This window comes from Peromyscus leucopus, chromosome 5 (assembly GCF_004664715.2).
Source record: "Peromyscus leucopus breed LL Stock chromosome 5, UCI_PerLeu_2.1, whole genome shotgun sequence".
Lineage (NCBI taxonomy): Eukaryota > Metazoa > Chordata > Mammalia > Rodentia > Cricetidae > Peromyscus > Peromyscus leucopus.
The window spans coordinates 134,453,548-134,470,241 of NC_051067.1; the positions used below are offsets into that span (position 1 = coordinate 134,453,548).

General features: G+C 46.0%; 1 protein-coding gene across 4 annotated transcripts in view; it reads left to right on the plus strand.

The window, feature by feature from the left end:
• Nucleotides 1–16,694, plus strand: part of Epc1 (enhancer of polycomb homolog 1) — an 86,311-nt gene that overhangs the window by 11,870 nt on the left and 57,747 nt on the right. For 2 of the 4 annotated variants that reach the window (XM_028873028.2, XM_028873037.2), the window contains exon 1: nt 15,888–16,343. The exons of 1 other annotated variant lie outside the window; for it this stretch is intronic. In XM_028873028.2, the coding sequence (XP_028728861.1) occupies nt 16,191–16,343 (153 nt within the window). In that variant the 5' untranslated portion in view covers nt 15,888–16,190. Of the gene's footprint in view, nt 1–15,886; nt 16,344–16,694 lie in introns of those variants that run through there. One more of the 4 variants, XM_037206388.1, reaches the window with a different exon arrangement.

The following is a 16,694-nucleotide window of genomic DNA, read 5'->3' on the forward strand; positions in this document are numbered from 1 at the left end:
ACACACACACAGACACACACACACACACACACACACACACACACACACACACACACACACACACCAGTGAATGAAACAGACTTTTCAAGAGTTTCTGTATCATCTCCTTTTCACCTATTAAGCAAATCTTCACTGAACTTCTACCACATTTAAAAAACAAAACAAGGGGTTGGGGCTTTAGCTCAGTGGTAAAGCGCTTGCCTAGCAAGCACAAGGCCCTGGGTTCGATCCTCAGCTCCAGAAGAAACAAAACAAACGAACAAACAAACAAAACAACTGTGGTTTAAAGAGAAAGCAGCAAGGACAGGCTTTGGGAAGGGGATAAACTCTAGAGGAGGCAGCTTTGACCGGAGCCCTGTGTGTTGGGCGGACTTTGCACTCGCAGAAATGGACCAGCGGACATGCCATGTGAGGTAAAGAAAGCAATGTGAGCCTAGGTTAAGACACAGGGACGCACAAGGCCTCTGGAAAGAACTAGAACACAGTGGGGTGGCGCTTGGAACCTAGAACTCAGTACCTCCGGAACAGTCCAGATGTTAACCCACTAAAGAGGGGGAAACTGCCTCTGGGTGTTATCATCTGCTGGCTACCAGCCGGCCGTCTTCGGAAGGAAAGCTTCCACATTCCGCAGTCTCAGTCTCTGGCCAGCTTTGACTGGGAGTGAAGAGGTGGGAAGAAAGTTGAAGACGGTTTTAGTGAACAGGCACAGGGCAGCAGGGGACAGCGTGCAGGCACCAAAAAGTTGATGGAATTTGTAGCTTGTCTCTTTAACATTTGTCAACTGTGAGTGTATATTTCTAATACAACTTACATTAACACTTTCAGTCTCTTCCTCAGAATAAATAGAAATCAACAAGTAGTAAAACACTAGCTTAACTGTGATAGGCTAATGGCAGAGCAGCATAGATGTTTATCTTAGAGGACAGAAAACGTTCTGGGCATCATTTCCTCTTCAGTGTATAGGAACCCAGAGCTTCACACAAGTGTGTTTCAACTGGAAAGCATACATTCACATGATTCTAAGATTTTGCCTTTTAAAGTGGATTTTCTTTTCTTTTTATGTATACATGTATGGGGGGGGATTTACATATGAATGCAATTGCTCTTAGAGGCCAAAAGAGGGCGTCCAGTTCCCTGGAACTGGAGTTACAGATGCTTGTGAACTACCTGATGTGGGTGCTGGCAACTGTAATCAGGTCTTCTAGAAGGACAGTGCGCTCTCTTAACAGCTGAGCTATCTCTCCAGCCCCAGATCTTTCATTTTTCCAGTATTCAGCAACACTGTTAAAAGACAGTGAATGGGCACAGTCACTCTGGAAAATAAAACTGCGGTGGAATAATGAATTAAGCCAGATGTACTGGCTCATACCCTGATCCCAGCAGAGGCATGATGATAATCAGAGGCTCAGGCCAGCTTGAATGGCATGGGAATCTGTCTCAAAACCAAACACACCATTTCATTTTAAACTTGAATGTTCATTTTATTTTACCTAAGTAGTACATAGAATTTTAAATTTTCAAACATGTAACTGTGCAAGTTTTTGGAGTTATTCTTGGCTGTTTTATACAGCATCTCACTTTGCAGCTCAAACTCCATTTCTTCCACCCTCAGCCTCCTCAAGTGCACTGATAGTCATTTGCCACCGTGGCCACCATCTGTTGGACTTTGAGTGAAACTTTTCATAATGTCTACATTTAAAATTGTCTGCAATAAATTTACTCAAATACTACCGCCGAAATTCACCTTGTGCTAGCTTTTTAAATGTTTGACTAATTAGTGATGGTAGCTGTAAAAGAATGAAAGTTTCCTCATATACCTTTAAAAATTATTTTATACACCTGTGTGTGTGTGTGTGTGTGTGTGTGTGTGTGTGTGTGTGTGTAGCACGCATGACTGCACCTGCAAATTTGCGTGCAATGGTGTGCACACGGAAGTCCAAGGACTCTCCTTGCACCTCGTGGGTTCCAGGAGTCAGCTCAGGTCGTCTGCCAGGCTTGCCCAGCCAGTGAGTGCCCTTATCCCCTGAACCCTCTCACCTTCCTCATCAACACCCTTTTTATATGTTGCAATTTGCCTTTGTCAACACAGCATTAAGTGAAGCCCACTTGAGTTTGGAATTCCCTCTCTGCCTCCCTCCACCCTCCCTCTCTGCGAGCACCCCCCCCCCCCCACCCCCCACCCCCGATTCTCAGCACCCGGCCCGCGTTTGCAGGCTGTAATTTGCCCTTGCACGCTGCACCTTGTTTCTGTTTCACCGCCTTATATGTTACTGCCTTCTATGTGTATTGATACACCTCATTTATCTCTTTAAAAGACCAAATTAATTAGGGCTGCACTGTTCTGTGATTATTGGATATTGATTTCCAATTTTATTAACGAGAACCAGAAACAGTAAATATACTTTTGGCCTAAGCTAGATATAAATACATTACTTTGTAGATTTATGAACTACTACCCATATTTTGTTTCAATAAATAATTTTGTAATCTGGAAGCATAAAGACAACAAACGGTACCTTTCAAAATAGGGTATAAAAATAGCGTAGGCTGTTTATGTGAACAGGAAATAAATTGACCAAGGTCAAAAACATCCTTTCCTTTGTTCTCTCCTGTGGTTTGTAACACAAAGCTGGCCTGGGATAGGGCTTGGTAAACAAATCAGATCAGAAAAGCTCAGTTATATAAAACATGATCAAGCTTTTTGTGCCGACTTAAATTGATTCTCTATACATGTAACACTTCAGATTGCTCAGGTGCCTGGAGTGTTTCTGTCATTGTTTGGTTCTTGACTTACTCTTGTGTTAATTATTTTCTAAACCTGCTACAAGGAAATTCTCCATCCTTTTTCAGGAAGACTATCACACTAGTTGTAGATTTTTTTTCCCCTCCCCAGACTATTTTTTGAATCATTACCGTGTCAGCCTTTGTTATGAAGTCTTCGTCTTTCTTTTCATTTAATCCTGCATCCTTCTTTTCCAGTTTTAATGATTGTTTGTAAGCTGCTTGGAGCCCTCAAGTCACATTTGATCACACAGTACAAAGCCTCATCCAGCTGTCCTGTAGGAGCCTTTTGTGGGGCAGGATGAGTACTCAGCATGCAAGAGGCACTGATTTGGATCCCCAGTGATGAAGAAAAAAAGAAAAGAAAACGCTTTGGTCAGCTGTCAAGTGTTAGGTTTTCCTAATGCACCCTCTCTCCCTTGATTCGGTCACCCTGGCCCTGAAGCATCTCTCAGGATTTTATTTAATGGACTCTTAAAACTCTAAACTTGCCTTTGTCTACCACACAGATATACATACTATCAGAAAATACTGAAAGCATAGTTTCATTACAAATCGCAGATCTCAAAAGCTTTTTAAATGTTTTACTCATTATTATTGTTTGGGGGGTTGGGGGGAGTCCTGACCCATGTGTGGAGGTCAGAGGACAGCCTTGTGGATCTGGTTCTCACCTTTGCCTTTAGGTGGGCTCCCAAGGTGGAGCTCAAGTCATCAAGGCCCCCCCCCATGGTGAGTACTCCACCCACAAGGCTACCTCACTCGCCCTTGAACATCTTTGATTAGCTTTCCTTCTTCTTTTTTAATGAACCAGAGTTGGAGGTTTTCTTTAAAGTATTTTAATATAGGTGTGAACACAAAGGTTAGAAGAAAAAGGTACTCACAGAAAGTAAGGTACATTTGAGAGCATGGGCTTGGCTTCTCAAAGACTTGTCTTGACTTAGCTTTTTCAATATTTAATTTTTTTTTCATATATTATTTTTCTATGAACTGTGGGAGAATAGAGGTAGTCAGAAAATTGAAGGGTCATCACCAAGAATTCATCGTCTTCAGAGCAGAGGACAGGGAGCCAGGAGATGGAGGTCAGAATCGGGCCGTGGGTGTTTGTAGCTCAGTGCAGAGCACTGGTGTGGCATGAACAAGGCTTTGGGTTTGGTGCCCAGCAACACAGGGAGAGGGCAGAGATCGCACAGCTGGCTGGCAACAGGACATTGGAACCTCGTTCCTTTAAAAGAAGATGCTCCTCGATAACCATGATCGTTATGGATTAATTTTTAGCTTATTTGTGAGTCAGTTCTAAAAAAACATCACATGTCTGAAAATGCCTTCTTCTTTTTAAGACAAGTCATTGAAACACAACAGGAGGAGGCAGTATCATGAAATCATGCTCTTTTAAACAGTTTTTTTTCTTTATTTTTGCCTGTGTCTGTGCCCTACATGCATGCAGTGCCTAAAACGGCCAGGAGAGGGCGTCAGGTCACTTGAGTGGCGTTTTACGTGGTTTTGAACTATCACGTGGGTGCTGGGAGTGGCACTTGACTCAGTGGTGGCTTAGGCCTGTGGCGAGGCATGACGTCATGGCAGAGAGTGTGTGATGGAGCTAAGCTGCCTACCTCCTGGCTGTCAGGAAGCATGGGGAGAGGGAGGAAGAGCATTCTCTTTTACAACAAAGCCCTTTCCTCACTAACTCGTTAACGCAGGAATCATGGGTCCTCTGGAAGAACAGCCAGTGTTCTTAACCACTGAGCCATCCCTCCAGCCCCATGCTCTTCTTTTAGACTTACCAAAAAAATTATTTATTTTATTCCCACCGAGAATTAAGAATTTTAAGAAAGACAATTGTACAGAGTCTGTTCACAGTTGATGCTTAAGAACCACTGTTCTTCCAGTAGACCGTGAACTTTAAATTATCTGGAAAAAGCATTGGAAGAACTCCAGAAAACAAAGATAGAGAGAGTTGTCTTGAGACAAGGAAGACTAGAAAGGGGCAGTGCACGCAGGCATTTCCCAAAGCCTGGTATGGAGAAGTGTGTGTGTATTCAGTGTGTGTGCATTAACGTTGCCTCGAATAGGAGGTGGTATCCAGGAACTAACTCTTCCTAGAGATACAGAATGCCTAGCATGACAAAGCCCTGGGATCCATCCTTAGTGAAGAAGACAGAGAGACAGAGATTGATGGAGAGGGAGGTGAAGGGAGAGGAGAGAGGGGGGGGAAGAGAGAGAGAGAGAGGGGGAGAGAGAGGGAGGGAGGGAGGGGGAGAGAGAGAGAGAGACTTTGCAATTTGTGCTAAGGCCTAGGTTTACAGTTTTCTTCAAGGGAAAGAAGGACTGGAAAGGTTAGTATAAATCTGGTCTAGCAGTTATGGAATAATGGGCCTGATTTGAACATTCTCTAAAGCCCAATGATGAACTATGGCCAAATAAATTAAAAAGAAGAAGAAAAGACTTTTAAAATAAGTAAAATGGTTTTAAAGGTTTTGTATGAAAGGAAACTGGGTGAAGAACCTTCTAGCAGCTAAATCCTTTGTGATTAATTGGGAGCACTGAACGGGCCGTAGATTTTATGCTCTACTGTGTTGTTCTGAGGGCTGCATGCCCTCCCTTCCCAGCTACCCTTTTGAAACTGAATGGACTCATCTGCTCATCCTTATATTGGTATGGCACTTTGGAATTTGTAGAGATGGTTCTCACTGTACTATTATCTCATTTGTTCTGGATAATTGCCTACGAGGAGAGAGACCAAGAGTTCATTCCTTAGACTGCTCATCTAAAGTCTTCCCACTCAGAAAAGAATCATTTCTGTAGTTCCATTGTGTCAGTCAACTGGGGATATCACAGAATGCTTGAGAAAATCAGCAGCAAAGATCTACTTTGGCTCACATGTTTGAGGTTGTGGCCCGTGGTAACTTGTCAGTGGCAGGCTGTGTACCATGTGGTTGGGAGCATGTAATGGGGCTTAGCTGCTCACCTAATGGCTGTCAGGAAGCAGAGGGAGGGAGAGAAAGAGTTCACTTTGACAGCAGAACCCCTTCCCTCCCAAGTCTATGAATGTCTTGTCAATCATTGAGCTCAGGGTCAGTATCCCAGCATCCACCTCTGATGCTGTCTTGGGAACTGAGGTTTCTGCACACAAGCCTTTCAAGGACACTTAGGGCTGAACCCAGAAGAGTCATGGTAAATAGTAGATATTAGATTGGGATCCAGATCTTCAACCCAGGAAGCTACTGTCCTCTCCAGGTCCTATGGGTGTTTTGAATGTAAACCCTTACTTAACCATTTGGGGCAAACAGTAGCTGGGCAGTTTCCCCCTGGTAACTCTTGGAAGCTTTGGGCCATTGGAGCTCGAGCAGTCACTGGACAACCTGACAGTGAGGTGAAGAGAGCAGGGGAGGTGTTCCTTGTACAAGCCTTCCTCGCCTGAATGGTGTGCATCTGTTAAATGGAAAAGAATTAAAGGAGACAGTCTACCCCTGTAGACTATGAAAATACCGGGCTTTCGTACACCGGTTCTGTAAAATATCATGTAGGTGTTTGGTTTGAGGGTTTTTATTGTTTCCTTACTTAAAGGAGTTGAGGCCCTTACAAACACTGTTACCTTTCATGCCAAGCACACAGAAAGTAAACTGCAGAGCTGTGGGCGTGGCTTGGACGTGGATAGGATGCTTGCCTGGCATGCGTGAGGTCCAGGTTTGGTTCCCTGGCAGCAACAAGGAATAAAAATAAAGCTGGGAAAAGTAAAGTAAGTATGATACAGACGTCCTTTAGAGATGGGTCCTGTGAAGGTGACACATATCTATAATCGCAGCGCTGGGAAGGCTGATGCAGGAGGATCACTAGTTTGAAGCCAGCCTGGGCTGTATGGTGAAGTTCTAGGCTAGCCTGGAGTGAGACCTTGACTCAGAAAAGAAAGAAAGAAAAAAAGAGAAAAAAAGGAGCTGGCTCAGGGCACTCTTTTTGCATGAAGTATGTCATCAAAGAACAGCACTAAGGGCTTTGGCAATTTCCAACCAGAGTTCACTCTTGAGTTTTGAGGATCAAACAAAGCTGAACTTTTTTAGATAGAGAGCTTTATTGTGGAGTGGAGCAGTAGTGATCTTCTCTAGTTTCTGTAGGAATTCTGTCCGGTTCTTTGCTTACCATTGTTTATTATTAGGATAAAAATCTTAATCAGGCTCTGAAGAGATGCTCAGCAGTTCCACCTGCCGCTCTTGCAGAGGACCCCAGTTCAGTTCCCACTTCCCACGTGGGGTGACTCATAGCCACCTCTAACTCCAACTTCAGGGGATCTACACATTCTTCATACATACCCACATAATTAAAAAAATAGTTCTTAAAAACTCTTAGCCAGTGGTAATAAATATAATCCTTTATGGCTATATAGATCTTCAAGCTCTTTCAAAGTTTGTGTTTCAGGCATCTTAGATAATTAGATGCATAATGTGGTTAGAGATTTTCTGTTTCTTTGAGTTGTCTTGACTAGAATTTGCCAAAGTGTGCTATAGGTACATTCAGGTACATTTGAGATACATTGTATTAAGTACAGCTGCATTTGAGATACATTGTATTAAGTACAGCTGCATTTGAGATACATTGTATTAAGCACAGCTACATTTGAGATACATTGTATTAAGTACAGCTACATTTGAGATACATTGTATTAAGCACAGCTACATTTGAGATACATTGTATTAAGCATACGGTTTCTTTCTGCAGGTTGCCCCTGAACCTATACATCATGAACCCACAACTTTTTAAAGGGCAAGGTGTAATCTATAGTAATTTTCCAGGCTTATAAGTTCATGTATTCATTGATTTCTTCAGTGCTAAGGGTGGAGCCTATGGTCTTTAGCATGCTAGGCTAGTGTTCTCCCATGGAGCTAGGCATCCAGCCCTGCTGGTTTTTTATATAACTAAGATAGCTCTTGTCTTAGAGTATCTGTACTGGTGTGTTATAAAAACATACTTTTGGAAAATGCCAAATTAATATCTGGAAAGAAATGTTAGTATTTAAGACCAAGTTTTTTTACTCAAGATGAAAAACTGTTGTCAACCTTAATTTTTATAGACACAGAATCATCTTTATTCAAAGAACCACACACATTCATTCTTTTCGGTCTTCAACCATGAAACTTTTAAGTCATTTTTTTAATCATAAGTGTCCTATTAAGATTATATGTGTTTGTTTGTTGAGACAGTTCTCTATGGTCCCGGCTGTCCTGAAACTCACGCTGTAGCTCAGGCTGACCTTGAACTCTCAGAGATCCTCCTGTCTTTGCCTCCTGAGTGCTGGGATTAAAGATGCTCACCACCACGTCTGGGTATCTGTGTTCTTTATAGTAAACAAGAGTCAGTGTACAGGAAGGGTCCCTAAAAAGGATAATGCTTAAGAAAACTATGGTGCATACTATTAGGCTGAACATAGCAGTAGTGGGTTACTGTGTCAGGGGGTAGCAAGTTTGAGGTCAGCTTGGGCTACATAGTGAGACCCTGTCCGAAAAATAATCAAATGCTTTTAAAAGAATATTTAGTAATAAGGGAACAACCAAAAAATGTATGGAGATACAAAGACCATAAAACAGATAGCAGTAGTTTTATCAAGAATATGTAGTGTTTTTCTGACAATGTAAAACAAGCAAAGGAAAAAGTAAACCCAAAACTAACAAAGCAAGCCCGAAAAGATTGGCAGAGATGAAAACACCAAAATGTTAACCTTGTGAATAAATCAATTAAACAAATATGTTACCACATCTCAAGGGGCAACACAGTACCATTGTCATGGCTTTGGCCTTATGTGTCCTGTGTTTGGGAAAGTCAGAACTCCGGAAATCAGATCCGGATGTGAATTCTACCTCTGTCTGTGATTCCCGGAGGCAGACTGGTCTTTGGTGCAGCAGCTCCTGCATCTTTGAACCCAGAAGGAGGATGTACAAAATGCATGCCTGAGAGGAATGCGTCCTTTTCATGTAAGGGAGCCATGTGGGTGAATTCTGAGAGCCTCAGGCTGGGGCCTCAACCTGGACTGATACTTAATCGTCAATTCCTTTTGGCAGGTGAATGAATTAGTTACTTTCCTTGTTGCTGTAACAGAATAGCAGACAGAGCACTTAGGGGAAGAACAGTCGAAAGAGAAAGGCCAGTCTTGTGGTGAAGGCATGGCTGAATTCATGGTAGCAGGGGCTTCTTCCATGGCACTGCCCGGAAGCAGAGAGCCACACTGGGGTCAAGACTAGCGTAGAATCCTCAAAAGGCCAGTAAGGCTTATGTCTGCCAGCTAGACTCCATGTCTGCAAGGGTCTACGGTTTCCCAAAACAGCACCACTGGCTGAGCCCAAGTGTTCAGATCCATGAGCCTGTGAGGGACATTTCAAATTCAAACTATAAGGACAACAAACTACAAAAGTCTAATTGGAGGGCAGGGCCAGTGGCTCCTGGCTCAGTGGCTATGAAGAGTGCTTGCTGCCCAGCCTGACAACCTGAGTTCAGTGTCCAGGATCCACAGCTGGAGAGAGTCCTGACCTCTGACCTCTATACATGGGCCGTGGCAATGCCTCCCCTCCAACAACAGAGAAATATATAAATGTGAAGAAAATCGTTATAGGAGGGCACTTGGAAATGAGTGGAAATTTTGCTTGGCTTTGGCCTGCCAATGGATGACTAAGGTGCTCCAGGTACCACAGCCGGTCATTCCTCCAGCCCGCTTGTTAACTCCCCAGCCTGTTTGCCCACAGCACCCTATGGAAATGATCCTCTCCTCTCTGGTGACCAGCTCCTTCCTTTGTTCTCCTGATGAGCTCATCTTGTCTCCAAGCTTCTCCCAACTCTCTCTCTTCTAGTCCTTTCCCTGGCCCTTCTTCCCCCGCTGTCTGGACTCCCGGGCGTTCCCTGGGGCTCCATCCTCTGCACTCTTCTCCTCTTGCTCTGTGACTCATCTCTGTCACCTGTAATCTTACTCCATAGGTTTGGAATCTTCACTTTCTCTTCCCTCCTGTGGAGGTGACGAGGAACTGGATGCAGAGTGCTTATGCAGGCCATGTTACTCACAGCGTCAGTGAAAATGGACACAGTGAAAAACAGCGCTCCATTTCACTAAAGTTAACTTATTGGATGGCAGGAAAGATAATTCTGCACCCAGGGTTAAAAAGAAACTAGAAGAAAATTGCATGCTGTTGAGGAAGCGAATGCAATTTGGTGTTTCAGCACTTTCTCGAATGCTCGCTCATCTCCCACCAGCCCACCTGTGTGATCATTCGCATTGGTCACCGCTTTACTGGCTGCTTTTCTGTTCCTTCAGATCTCACCCCCTGTCCCCTCCTGGACTGTGCCTTGTTGACTCACATGTGTGTTCCTTGGGAAATGGTGCACAGGTTGGCAGTCCCATCTGCCCAGGATTGTAAGGTGCTTGAGACTTGTTCTCTGAAGCTCAGGGTCTTCCTCCTGTTCGGACTGCCTACTGGTCCTTCCTGAACTCCAAGCCTCACGTGAGCCCCGGAGCAGGATGAATGAGTTTACAGTAATTAACACAACTCACTTGAGATACACTCTGCCAAATATTTTGAAGATAGACAGTTTAATTCTTACATTTTAAAATAATTTTTTAGATGGAATTTTATTCTTCTGGCCCACCTAGTTGTTCAGATCCATGACATAGAAAAGAATTCTGGTTTCTCGGTTAAACACTAGGTCACTGCTATTCAAGCTCAAGTTTCAGTGGTTTCCAACTTGGGCTTTCCTCCACTTCTCCCACTATAACAGGTGGACTCCTCATTAAAATGCAATCCAAGGGCTCAGCTGCCTGCCTGTGGGGTGAGCAAAAAACCCATGGCCTATAGGACCTGAAGGGACACGTCTTAAAGACTGTCAAATTCACTCACCCTTAGAGGGATAGAAGTTCTGAATTTTGACAAAATCTGTGTGGTGGTAAGTAGGTTTTCTATAACTTTAGAATGTACTTTACACAATAAGATGGGATGGATGAGATTTATTTTTAATGTCTATATTGGTGAAATCACTTCTTAAAGTTTTAAAATTGTAGGTGTAAATCACATGCAGATATGATTTCTGGGATACTCTATTAAATATATTGCCATATAAACTGTAACATTTCCTTTCTAGTGTTTTCTAGGTTTAAAAAACCCCAACACATCATAAAGGGTACTCAGTCTAAATTCTGTGTTATGTTGGAAGAATTACTTACTGCCATTTCTGTGTGACTTATTATGAAAATAAAAAACAACAAGGTAAGGGAAATTACTGCCTTAAGTAAAACACGTCCCCTCAGTACCACTGCTCTTGCACAGTGCTCTCGACACCAGCATTCTCATTTAGCCCATTCTTACTTCAAGATTTATTTTCCTATTTCCCCAATCAAATGCAATAGTAGCATCTCCCTTTGAGAGGCTATACATACGGTGTTTTCTCATTTCTCTAGCACCGCCAGCTCGGACCTAAGTCTGAATCAAGTATTTGGTAAATATTTATTAAGTGCTTACAGGAATGAGGAAGCTGGAGTCCTGCTAACTGACCTGGCAGTATGACATTTAATCCTGCTGTCCTATCAAAGAATTGAACTCCTTGTATTCCTCTGCATTCCTGCCTTCTTGTCTTCTTAGGCGTGAGAAGGTTGCCCTGAAGCCAGGCCATCTGTGCCACTCTTTGCCTTCAGTACAAACACATCCATGTCTCTTCCACCTTCCCAAAGAACGACACCCAGCTAGCTCTTTGCACCCACCGTCCCTCCTCCCCCGTTTTATGTTCTCCCTCCCCACTTACATCTTATTTCTGAGACTCCCCCTCTAAAGTCAGGTAACGAGAGATTGTATTCTAACCCCCTTATTGTCTCTCACCAGCTTCATGACTGTAGGCCACACACATGCCCTCTCTGACCCTGCAGATGCGTCACATAGGGCCGTTGTGGAAGCAGTGAAGTTCTTGCCAAGCTCTTTTCCATTGCTGGAAGTGTGGTAAATGTGCAGGAAGTGATGGGCATTGTTCTTGCTGTCTTAAAGTGGAGTTGACTTCAGAGAGAGAGAGGTCCATGGAGGCCTAAGGACTGTTGAGTTCATCTAACTGTTTGGTTTTCAGATTAGGAAGTAGAGTTTCGATGAATTACGTTGTCAGTTTCATGGAGGAAGTGATGTTAAGTTGGATTTTGAAGGATAATAAAATTGGTCTTAGCTCGATCTGGTGGCATGTACCTGTAATCCTAGCGCTTGGAGGCAGAGACAGAAGGATGGGGAGTTCACACCAACCTAAATATGTAGGGGAAACATCTCAAAAAAACAAGAGCAGAGTATGTATGAAGCTGAGTATAGAACTCTTGCCCAGGATGTGTGAGGCCATCAGTTCTCTGTTCTCGGTGCCATCGAATGCAGTGACTTGTATCTGTGGACTGTTCTCTGTAGGCCAATTTCTCATATTGTTTCATTTAATATTCAAGACACTCTTGTGAGATAGGATTTCTGAAGATAGTCTAGAGCTGGACAAGAAGGAAGAAAAGCATGAATAAAAACCCAGAGGTAGGAGCGCCGCGCTGACTGCTGGAGTTAGTAAGACTGACCGGTGAAGAGCTTGACGTGGGTAATGACAAGTGATGTTGGCAGCATCCCAGGAGGTCTTGACCCCCATCCTAGAACCAACTTAAGCTTTCCTTGTGGGCAAAATACGGAACAATTACAGACTTATGACTTGGGTAAAGAGGACATGGAGTAGAAGTTGGGTTTCAGCAAGTTGACCTGTGGTGTGTACTGCGAAGCCCTGCTAAAGGCACAGCTTGAACTGTGCTCCTAATATCAGGGTGGTAATATTATAAGTAACTATTATTTCCATTGATTAAACCTTGCATCTCACAGCAGGGGGCAACAAACAGACTCTCAACACTCGCATCCCAGCACTCCCGAGGCAGAGGCAGGGGGATTGTGAGTTCCAGGCTAGCCTAGACTACACATCAAGACCCCATCTCAGAACCAACAGCAAGAGCACCTGTAATCCCACTCCAAAGAGACTTACATATCTCTTTACTCTCTGCTTCGACGCTGTCCATTCAAATTCCCACCACTTCTCCTCGCTAGTTACCAGGATTGTTGCAGGAGCCCCCTCTGTCCCCTGGCTGAGTCACTTCCATTTTCCTGAGTGCCTGGCAGTCGCTCCTCCTCTGTCTAGTTCATACGGCTCAGCTCCTCCACTAATGCCTTTCTTTCTTCTGCCATTTCATTCCCCATCTTTCGGGAACCAAGTCCCATGCTGCCGTCTATGATGTTTGATCAGCTTGTCTGCTGCCACACCCACGGGGGGGTGGGGGGGAGGGAGAGAAGTTGCTGACTTTTTTTAGGGGTAAGGGGGGGAACAGACAGGGTCTCCTCTATAGTCCAAGCTGGTTGCAACACTGCTATCCTCCTGCTTCAGCCTCCTGAGTGCTGGAATCCCAGGTGTGTCCTGCCACACCTGCCCTGACTGCTTTCTTTTGCATTTCCCTGGGCTACTACGTTGGGTTCACCACTCCCTTGTTCATGTCCTCTACACTTTATCACCTCTTTGTCCGGTATCTATTTGTGATGTGAATTATAGTTCTTTGACCACAAATCTCTTCCTGGAGATGTTTCCTTTTGAGGAAAATGAAATGTATTCAGCATGTAGCACTGGTATATTTTTGCCGCATTGAGAATTTCATGTAGCTTTTGCTGGGGAGCTTTAAGTAAAAAAGAAAAATGGATGAGAGAGTCAAAGGTGGTGCAGTGCGCCGGGCAGTGGTGGTGCACGGGAGGCAGAGGCAGGTGGATCTCTGCGAGTTCGAGGCCAGCCTGGGCTACAGAGTGAGTTCCAGGAAAGGTGCAAATCTACACAGAGAAACCCTGTCTCGAAAAACGGGGGTGGTGGGGGGGTAGTGCAGGGCTTGTGGTTTTTCCTCCTAAGGGATCTTTGAGTAGAAGAACTGAGAGTTAGATCCGAGCCTTCATTACTCTGTCCTGCTTCTCGGGACGAGGAGGTATGAAGTGAATGTGAGTGCAGCCGAGGAGTGGAACTCCTTTGGGCCCTGGGAAACATGGAAGGACCTGAGAGTTGGGTCTAGGATACGAGGAGATGGATGGAGAACTGATTGGAAGACAGGTGCTCCTTGGCAGGCATGTTGTATGTAAAGGGCACACTGATTTGCATGTAGATCCAAGTTTGTTGTGAAGGATGATTTGAAAATTTTTAGAGAACAGAAGAATTATTTCTGCCATGTCCATTACTGCTGATGTAGGATGTAGAAAGCATATATCCACAAGCTGCTTGTCAGTCTGTTTTATATTGCTGGGATTGGAACCCAGGACCTTGTGCATGCTACCAAATCCCTTCATGGGAGCCCTTAGGTTGTCATCTCAATGAAGATCAAAATAATTTATTCCCTTGGCTCACTCAGTAGACACTATTTTGTCTTCTGAAATCTTCAGTTCCCCAACTATAAATTCTCCTACAAGGATTTTCAGTAGCCTAATATTACAGGCCAGAGGACTGCAACTGTAATGTTTAGCCCATGTTTCCCTGACTGTTGAACCTGGCTAAATATGGGTTTTGTTCCATGGTGGATCTGGCAGTTCTTTGGGTTCCAGGAATATGATATGGTTGGTCTCCATGGCTCTGAGATGTGTCTGTCCCTCCTTCTCCCTCCGTTTCTTCTCCCCTTCCATAACCCATGCTTAGCTACATGATCTCACTGGGATATCATCTCCCACACCTTTTGTGAATCCTTAAATAGAGCCTCACCCTAGGCTGCAGACCACTTCTGCCAGTTCCAATTATAAGCATTGGTTTTCCTCCTCGGGAGAGGCAGTTAGATCCGAGATGCTGGAGGAAAGGCAGGTGAAGAGTCCTGCTGCCTCGCAGAGACGAGCGGTCAGTGTTGGAGTGTTAGGATAATCTTGGAGAACAGCAGTCTGTATTCTGCTTGTCCGCTTGCCCCTGGTCTAGTGGAGCCAAGTATGCCCTTTTAGGACAAAGGTTGTAATTAATGTTACATAGCAACAAACCTCAGAGATAGTTTGCCTGTGCACGCTAAACTAATTAACAGTTCGTATCAAACCCTGTATTTAAGAGTAGTGATTATTTTTACTAGGTAGCCCTCAGGGAAGAAAGCAGATTTATAACACGTTTTTTAAAATCGTGATGAACATTTGAAATTTTGCCGCCAAACTTTTAAAATCCACCCCAACAGCCTTCCCAGTTTATAAAATATCTCACTGAAAAGAGATATCTGAGTACTTATTTTCATGTTTAATACAAACCAAATTATTAAGTCTTATAAACACATTTATTTTTTCTTAGTGAATTAACTTTTCATCTCCTGTTTCTGGTGTGGCCGCCGAACCACCACAGGTCTTTGATTCGATTTTATAAAAGTTTCCGGGAGAACAGATGGCTAGAGTGTGAAGCTCCGTCTACGTTGAAGTAACGTTTCTTCTAAGGCAGCAGAAATGTTCCAGCTAGCTAGCAATACGGGACTGGCTCTGGGATTTGGAAACAGTGTTGCACCAAAGATTGTTACAATTTGCGGTAATTATTCAGCTTGCTTCAGTTAAACTAAAAGGGGTTGAATAAAATGTAGGATTGGGGTTGGGGGGGAAAGAGCTACTTTGGAGCTGAATATATAAGTAGTATTTATAGAGAACCTTGGATGGGAGATTGGCCACTGATTTGATGCCGAGCCTGGTAAGGATTATGACTCAAAAGTTTTGTCTGTCTTAAGAGTCGGCCGGTGATTTCACGTGCATTTTTAGTTCTAAGTCCCTGGACCTCCCGCACTGCGCTGCGCTGCGCTGCGCTCGCCCTGCGCGGCCAGCCCCGCGGTGACAGGTGCCCGCGCCGGGGACGCAGGCCCGAGCATCCCGGCCGCTCCTGGCGGCCGCGGCTCTCTCCAGGGCTCCGCGCGGGGCGCCGAGAGCTCGTCGCACCTTCGCCCGTCCGAGGCCCGCGCGGGCGGGCGCGAGGCGGCCGGGCGGAGCCGGCGAGGCGAGGCGAGGCGAGAGGCGAGGCGAGGCCGGCGGGCCGGCGGGCCGGGGGTTGGCGGGACGCGCGCTCCGTGCCGCGCCGCGCCGCGCCGCGCCGGCGCCCGCTCGAGCCCGCGCTCCCCCCCGCGCGTGCCCGCGCCGCTGCGCGATGCAGTGTGGGGAATGGCTGGGGTTGGCTGAAGAGCGCACAGTGGAGTTTTAATGTCCGCCATGTTGGCCATGGCGTATTGAAGAGAGCGAGTGAGCGAGGCGCGGAGCGGCACAGCCTCCCACCCTCCCGGCTGGTGTCAGGGCCCGGACGGCGGGCTTTGCGCTCCGCCCCCAAGTCCCCGGCAGCGGCAGGCGAGTGGAGACCGAAACCCCGGTTCTCCATGATCCCGCTGGCCGGGGCCGTTTCCCCAGAGCGGAGAGGTATCTGCTGCGCCTGAGATGAGTAAACTGTCGTTCCGGGCGCGGGCGCTGGACGCCTCGAAGCCGCTGCCGGTCTTCCGCTGTGAGGATCTGCCCGACCTGCACGAGTACGCCTCGATAAACCGGGCCGTGCCGCAGATGCCCACCGGAATGGAGAAGGAAGAGGAGTCGGTACGTGTTAACTCCCCTGTCCGACCCGCCGCCAGGCCCGCGCCCTCCGCTGCCCGCGGCGGCGGCGGCGGCGGCGGCGGCGGCGGAGCAGCAGACCCACACAAAATGGCCGCCATCTTCTCGCCGCCGCCGACGTTCGGTCGCCGGCCGGGGCCGGTCCCCCGCCTCCCCGGGGCTCGGTCCCGGGCCCGCTGCGGCCTGGCGGGGCCCACTCGAAGGCCTTCCGCCGCCCCCCGGCCACTGGTCCCCGGGTCCCGCGGAGTTCGGGGGCCCGAAAGGCACAAAGGGGGTCACGTGACGGAGCCGCCGGCAGCCATTTTGTGGTCTCCGTGCTTGGGTTGGGCCTTGTGC